This window comes from Penaeus vannamei, unplaced genomic scaffold, assembly GCF_042767895.1.
Source record: "Penaeus vannamei isolate JL-2024 unplaced genomic scaffold, ASM4276789v1 unanchor3843, whole genome shotgun sequence".
Taxonomy (NCBI): domain Eukaryota; kingdom Metazoa; phylum Arthropoda; class Malacostraca; order Decapoda; family Penaeidae; genus Penaeus; species Penaeus vannamei.
Genome location: NW_027216823.1, coordinates 2,501 through 10,882, shown reverse-complemented (window position 1 = coordinate 10,882; position 8,382 = coordinate 2,501). Strand labels below are relative to the sequence as shown.

The 8,382-nt window shown below is 33.7% G+C and overlaps 1 protein-coding gene across 1 annotated transcript in view; it reads left to right on the top strand.

Moving 5' to 3' along the window:
* The window catches only part of LOC113818707 (2-oxoadipate dehydrogenase complex component E1), a gene marked incomplete at both ends in the record, with an annotated part of 9,901 nt that continues 1,519 nt past the window's right edge, over nt 1-8,382 (top strand). The window contains 8 exon segments of the mRNA XM_070120226.1: nt 1-110; nt 2,211-2,324; nt 2,614-2,721; nt 5,189-5,346; nt 6,009-6,144; nt 7,045-7,176; nt 7,785-7,905; nt 8,267-8,382. The exon segment at nt 8,267-8,382 is cut by the window's right edge and continues 181 nt beyond it. Of these exon segments, the coding sequence (XP_069976327.1) occupies nt 1-110; nt 2,211-2,324; nt 2,614-2,721; nt 5,189-5,346; nt 6,009-6,144; nt 7,045-7,176; nt 7,785-7,905; nt 8,267-8,382 (995 nt within the window).

Sequence of the window (8,382 nt, the reverse complement as noted above, 5' to 3'; positions counted from 1 at the left end):
TGAACCCTGTAGCATGCGGCAAGACACGTGCCCGTCAACGGAGCCTTGGGGAGGGCCACTTCTCCTCGGAACCCTCTGCACGACCAGGGGATAAGGTCGTCTGCCTCCAGGTGAGGTTGTTTGGGGTTTAGTGATATGTATGAGGTAGAATGTTTCCTGGTATGTAAGGTTATTTAGGTTTATTTAACGCTTGGGATGTTATTTGGGGATGTGAGAGAAGGGAGGGGGGAGCAAAGTGATTTATTTGGGAATGTGAGAGAAGGGAGGGGGGAGCAAAGTGATTTATTTGGGGATGTGAGAGAAGGGTGGGGGGAGCAAAGTGACTTATATGGGAATTTGATTTTGATTTAGGTTTCTTAATGGTGTCATTTGTGATATCTCTGGTTTTCATTTTCAAGATATTATCTTGAGGTAATTGTTTATTCTCTCTCATATTTTATTATTTCCTAATCTCTTTTGTTCATGAGTTCAACTCTTGTCTCTGCCTTTCCCATATTTTTTTTTTTTTTTTTTAACAGTTTGCTTTTGCACACGTCTTTTCTGTTTTATGACGCTACTTTGTTTTTCCTCTCCCTCTCTCTTTACATTAATTATCTTGAAAAAGGGAAGACTCTACAGGTTAAAGTAAAAGGGGATACAAAAAGTAGATTTTGGAGATGAGTTGGTACTGATACCAGTACCCAAATATGTGGTTGAAATTTTGTCAGTACTTTTATTTTTGTTTTTATTCTATTTGTAATGATAAAATGAATGTTGGTATGGAAATGATAACAGAATCATAATCTTGGTTATAAGTAATTTTTGTCTGAAAAATAAAGGATATAAGCTTTATAAAATAGTGAACTGCTAATAATCAGCCACTCAAGAAATCTACCCATGATAATACTGAAACTATCAACATATTGCAAATATTTGTTAATCTGATAAAGAAGAGAGAGACAGAGAGAAAGAAATGAAAAAAAATATGTGAACGTTGTGAATGTTTGTATGTGTATAATGCAAGATCTGTTGTTTCTACATCACTGCATGCCTCCTTTGACAGAATTGCAATATTTCATATGATTGACACTCCATTTAAACTAATTACATTTTTCCCTTTGACATTTCTGCTGCAGTGTGCAGAGAAAGCAGGTAGTTTTGAGCACGCTTTGTCTTCTGTGATTTGACTAGATATTTGTTCCTCATTTTTGTCATAAATATGTTATAACGTATGTTGCTTTTATGATATTTGTTTACTTGTTGATTGATTTAATTAATTTTTCTTTACTTTATTTTGGGGAGGGGAGTTTATAAGCTAGATAGATTGAGAGATTGGTTGTAAGCATATATATATATATATATATATATATATATATATATATATATATATATATATATATATATATATATATATATATGTATATGTATATGTATATGTATATTTATATGTATATATATATATATTTATATGTATATATATATATTTATATGTATATATATATATATATTTATATATATATATGTATATATATATATATTTATATGTATATATATGTTTATATGTATATATATGTTTATATGTATATATATGAAAAAAAAAAAAAAATATATATATATATATACATATATACATACATATATATATATATATATATATATATATATATATATATATATATATATATATATATATATATCCCATATAAATTATGTGTATGGCTTTTATTTTTATTTGTATATTTTCCTCTTCTTTTGTTGTATAAACCTAGGGAAGAGCTGTTAAGCATTGGGTATTTTTTCTCTCCAAATTTGAATTAAAGTAACGTTGCAAGATAATCCATGCCTGAGCATAATTCAGCTTTCCTGCTGATGTCATTGTGATACTTGGCTTCGTTTTTATTTTTCTTCTTCTTTTTTAAGGTAGTATAACTAGGTAATACGCTATGGCAGAAAGTCCTTAGTCTTACAATGGCGTTATGTCACTAGTTGCTGAAACAAGAGGTCGCAATTCAGTATACATAAACCTCTTTTCTATTTTGTCTTTTATGTAGTTCTCAAAATTGATTTCTCTTTGCGAAGGGAGTGCAAATATGTCGGAACACCTTGTCCTATTTTTTCTAGTTAACCAAAATCATTTTGTCTTTGCAAAGCTAGTAATACCCTTGGTTCAGTCATATCTAATTCTTTTTCTTTCCTATTTCCCCAAAATCCTTTCTCCTCGGTGGATGAAGGTCCATGGAGATGCAGCTCTGTCGGGGCAAGGGGTCATGCAGGAGACTCTGGCCTTGTCGAATGTACCTCACTTCGACATTGGTGGCGCCTTGCACATCTCCATCAATAATCAGGTGTGTGTTTCCGTCCTGAGCAGCTGGAATGATGATTCTTGATTTTGTTGGTGAGATGCTTTTTTTCTTTGTTTATTTTTGTTGTTCTTATTGTTGTGTAAGCAGAAGATGAAGAAACACCTGACAGAAAAAAAAATATGTATATGAATATGTATAATTTCCTTTCTTTTTGTTATATGAAAATATAATGAAAATATTGTATGTTTTACAATATATAGATCATAAATTGTGTATGAATGAATTTTTTCTTTTTTTTTGTATATAACTTTTTCCATCACTTGCTTTCCAGGTGGGCTACACAACCCCTGGAGAGCGCACACGATCAACAAGATACTGCACCGACATTGCCAAGATGTGCAGCATGCCAGTCATTCATGTCAATGGAGATGATCCTGTGGTTGGTTCTTTTTTTTCATTTACTCGTCTTTTATTTTTTTTATTTGTTTATTTAGTCATTGATTAATTTTTGTTACCTAAGATTTTCAGATTTTCTTTGTGCAGTAAAGGCTGATGAATATTTTGTACATGAAGAAACTCTCCAAAATTCACCAAATGCAAATGATTGAACTGCTGAGAAAAATCTGATTGGTTTTAGGGGCAGTTGAATCTCTGTGGCAGTTTTTCTTGTTTGTCCTTTTTGAAAGTATGATTTTTGTTGTGTATCATTCTCAGATAATTTGATGTGAAATTAAGGGGTACAAACAGAAAGTTTATCGTAAATATAATCCATATTTTATCCAACCAACACATTAACCTCTTAGACTTCGTTTTCTTATGATGCTCTCAACTTTTCCTTTTGCTTTGACTTTTACCTTAGTCCAGATCATCAAAGGTTCCTGGCTGGCCCTCTCCTTCCCCTTGACTCATTTACTTAATAATACAGATTGGATTTAAGGAGTGCTTGGTGCATTGCTTTCTGCGAGATCTGGAGGGAGACAGCGTTAGATTAAATTTTAGCGATAACATTGTCACTAAATTCAACTTTTGGTGGTCGGATGTGATGCATGGAAGCAGCTGGAGAAGGTTACAAAATGCAAATGCAAGAAATCTGAGGCTTTACTCTACATGTGTTTGTTGAGGATTTATATTGAAATGAAGTTTTAGAATAACAGAAACGGTTGATAGCAGGCATTATGCTTTACCAAAGAATTCTTGTTCAAAGAACTTCCTTATTCATGTACTCAATTGTAGAACAACTGTGTAAATTTCTTGTTTTTAATTTGAAATATCCCTCTCAAGGAAATTATATAAAATTGATTAGTAATGGAATAAGATAAGAGGCCATAGATTAACCTGCTCATTCTGGGTTGACATCCTTTATCATCGTAGCATATCATGGTAAACCATCCCTCACACTCTGATGAAGTCTTTGCAATTAACCCTACTCTGAGTTGTGCTTATTAGATAGTTGTGCTCTTTTGTAGCCCCACAAAAGTAGGCTTAAAGCTGGTTGTGGTCCAGTGGTAGTGTTCTTGTCTAGCTCTCTTGTTAACCCACGTTCAATCCCGCCCACTGCCCATGGATGGTAACACAGGTCATTCCTTGCAGATAGGGGGTAATTTAGAAGTAATTAAACAGACAGTATGTCACAGCAAAGAATATCCATTGTAATAAATGGAATTAATCTAAATAAGAAAAGAAAATAGATGAAATAAATATCAGCATCATTACCTAAGAGATTGTTTATGCCACTGCCATAAGCTCTGCGTGCTTCTAATTTCTTCCTTGAGCATTTTACTGGGCATGCACCCTGATGTGTTGTTTTGCATTGTACTCCTGTTGTCATGGGTTAAAGAAATTGTGGGACAGAACATCAATTCCCAACACTACATTGCCATGCTATTAAATTAAATGAGAAGACTTTCCTCCTTCTCAGTATTGTCATTGTGCACTTGCCATGATTAGATCACATTCCAACAAATTGATGTCACAGATGCCACCCCAACCATTGTGATTTAGGCCAATGCAGGGATTGCTATCATGTATATTTTTTATAATAGTCATTTATTTATTCATCTTTTATAGTTTGTGCAATAGATTAAACATAACAAGTTTTTGTGGAGTCACTCACTGATATAAAATTTTTTGCTTTTACCCAATGTCTCTAGGCTGGCTAGGACACTAAAAGGCCTATACATGGTGGAATAAGCAGTAAGTGTATAACCAGCACTTATGTATTCAAGATAGAGATGCACTGATAAAGTCCTGTTTTGTGGCTTTAGTACATGTATGAAACAATGGGGCCTCTTTGCTGTTTTTGGCTAAAATACCCACAGAAGTATCCATTCATCATGGTGCAAAGTATGTGTGATGGAATAGATACATAAAATAAAAAAATGACTACAGCTGCAGTGCGGATTGATGGGTGGGTTTTGGTGTAGGTAGATGAGTGTGGGTGTGGGTGTAGTTGTGTGTGTGAATGGATTTGAGGGGGCGAGTGTCTAGGTTGTAGATGATTATTTTACAGAAGATTATTGTAGGAGACAGATAGATAGTTTAATCTGCAAATAGACAGATATGGAGATTATAGTATATGTTCAAAACTTTGGAAATATTAATCCACCACAGGTCATGGTGATTGTCGTAGGAGTGAAATCTCAAAATGAAGACTCCATTGCTTCTTTTTGATTTATGATTTTTTGTTCTTTACTTTTTGATTATTCATTTATTGTTTCATCAATTTATTTCATTTTTTTCATAGTTTCATTTTATTATTATCTTTGTTATTTAATTTTCCAGCATCTTTTTCAGTATCATTGCTTTGTTACTTGATATTTACTTTTTATATTGTAAATTATCATCATTATTTTTTTTGTGTTATTCATTATCGTTTTGTGTTTAATAATCCCCCTTATCTACTGCAGGCTGTGGTGAAAGCAGCCCGACTGGCAGTGCAATACCAGAGAAAGTTCCGCAGAGATGTGTTTGTCGATTTAGTGTGCTGGCGGAGGTGGGGCCACAATGAGCTTGACAACCCTCGCTTCACCAACCCTTCCATGTATCGCACCATTGATGCACGCAAGTGGGTGTTGCTCTTGTTTGTTTTTGTGTTTCTTTTTTTTCTTTTGTTTTAAAAGATGGTTTTCAGGAGAATTCAATTTAATCAGGATTTGTAATAGATTTAAGAAGCCTGTACTATGTTTATCATTGATAATGAATTTTGTTAACCTTCGTATAGTTTTGTATTATTTTTTATATTATTTTTTTTGGGGGGGGGGGTGGGAGGGTGTTGCTTATTAGAAAAATGTGAAAATGAATGACATATTACAATTTGATTTCGAGTGTGCTGCTTCTCTGTCATGCCCTGCATAAAAAGAAATAAATGATCTGATTAATAAAAAATGATACTTCATAATTATGATAATAGTAATAATGATAATGGTAATAGTGATGACAAATATAATAATGGTGTTAATGATGATATTAGTAATGGTAATAATAGTAATGGAAATAATATTAATCAGGATAGTGATAATGATAATAAAGTTAATAATGATGATAATAAGGATAATGAATAATAATAAAGATGATAATGATGAGAGTTACAATGACAATAGTACTCTAATACCAGTGAAACATCAATCAAACAATGATGGACAAAGAATGTATCTAGAATTCTGTAAAATTCTCTCAACCGCTTTTCATTATCTTTGACTCAGAAAATTTCCATTTCATTGTCATCAGGAGTGTGCCAGATTCATATATCGATACCCTGGTGACAGAAGGCCTCATGACACGAGAGGATGTCATGAAAATTGTCTCGGAGAGGATGAGCTTTTTGGCAGAGCAGCATAAAAAAGTGGATGCTCACGTCCCAAAGGTAATTTATTTATTTTTATTTATATATTTATTTATTTTTTCTCTTGTCATTCTTGTTGGCCCCTGTTCCTCTTCTCCCTGTTTCTCTTCCTCATCCTACTCTTCTTCTTTTTCCTCTTCTTCTTCTTCTTCTTCTTTTTCTTTTTCTTTTTCTTTTTCTTTTTCTTTTTCTTTTTCTTCTTTTTCTTCTTCTTCTTCTTCTTCTTCTTCTTCTTCTTCTTCTTCTTCTTCTTCTTCTTCTTCTTCTTCTTCTTCTTTTTCTTCTTCTTCTTCTTCTTCTTCTTCTTCTTCTTTTTCTTCTTCTTCTTCTTCTTCTGCTTCTTCTTCTTCTTCTTCTTCTTTTTCTTCTTCTTCTTCTTCTTCTTCTTCTTCCTTTCCCTCTTTTTCTTCTACCTTTCCCTCATATTCTCATACTTTCCCTCTATTTCGTTATCATCATCAGGTTCTTCTTCATCTTCTACATCATTTTTGAGAAGTTGCATTTTGCCATTATGTGCAGATAATGTATAACCATTTCTAGGACAGGACAGCTGATGGTGAAAACCTAATAATTAATTTCTGATTTGTTGGTAATTCACAGCTCATTCTTAACTCAATAAAATTTTGTCATTCATTTTCAGTACATTTATCTCATTTTGTAATTAATTTCCTGTCATTCATATCTGATATTTTGTAATTCACCATATGTTTGTATCCCTTTGTATAATTCCTATCTTGTTATACATTTCTGGAATTGTACTTTGTCATTTACTTGCATTTTTTTATGTAGGTAAGTGATATTCCCCTTATTCACTCACAATACTTTGTAATTTGAATTCTCAATTTAGTTTCACCTTATTTTGGAGTTAGTTTCCTGTTATCCATAGGCAGTGAACAGCATCCCCATGTTTTTCCTTTCCAGGCAGCCCATCTTGAGAAGCAGTGGTCAGGCCTATTGCAGGCCCCAAGTTCCGTTGAAGTGTGGGATACAGGTGTTGATATAGCGAGCCTGAAGTACCTGGGAGCCAAGTCTGTCACCCTGCCAGATGATTTTGTGAGACCATTTATTCAGTTATTTATTCATTTATTATTATTTTTTTAAATTTATTTACTTCATAGTTGAATTGTGTATTTATTTATTAGCTTTGCTATAGAGTGTAAGAATTTTTTTTATATCACTTTTGGTATTTTCATGACTATACTTGGTATTAGTCTACATAATATTCTCCTGAAATGAGCCTGTAATAACCTTAAAGTTTCTTCAAGTGTATTAAAAAAGAATGCGGTGCATTACATTAAGAAGTAGAAAAGGCCTATATTACATAACATTATGAAGGGAATGGATAAGATTACAGTAAAGATGGTTTAGATGCTTTTAATGGAACATAGGAGAGTATTGTTCATTTTCTTTTCATTGTTTTAATGGTATAGCAGCTCTTTTTGCTCTGTGATGAAATATAGGGATAGAGCAAGATATGCAAAAAAGAATACTCAGTGCAAGGAGAAATCATGTCCTGTAATTGTGACTTTTGAATTTCTTGTGTGGACAGTTTCAGACGGTCTTTGAGTCCTATTCAGACATTCGATTATATTTACTTATTGTTCCTGTTTTATTCAGTGGTGTTATTAAATTTAATTTCTTTTGATTTCAACTTTCTTCAGAATGTCCACCCACACCTCAAGAAGACTCATGTAGAGACACGTTTGAAGAAGCTAACGGAAGGAACTGGGTTGGACTGGGCGACAGCAGAAGCCTTAGCATTTGCCACATTGCTGAATCAAGGCAAGTTTTCCCACAGAGAAAGGGTGAGAGCCAGTTAGAGAAGAAAGAGAGGGACATGCTGACACATGCACTTACAGACACACACATACTCAGACACACATGCTCTCACACACATGTATGTATTAGAAAGGAAAATGAGAAAGAGAGTGAGAAAGTATTCTGTAATAACAAAGTGACATTTTGAATAGAAAGTGAATTTTACTGCTCATTTGGATGGCCGTATGACATCCAGAGAGTGACCTTTTAACCCGTTGATGATAATTTCACTACCCACTGTAGCTTCGTTTTATAATTTTGTTTACACATTCATGGCTCTGGAAGCAAATTTAGACTATTAACTTATTTTGATTGGTACTGTAAGGCCACAACATCCGCATCAGTGGACAGGACGTTGGCCGAGGGACCTTCTCCCAGCGGCACTGCATGTTCATTGACCAGGTGGATGACGCTATGCACATCCCTCTGAACCACATGAGC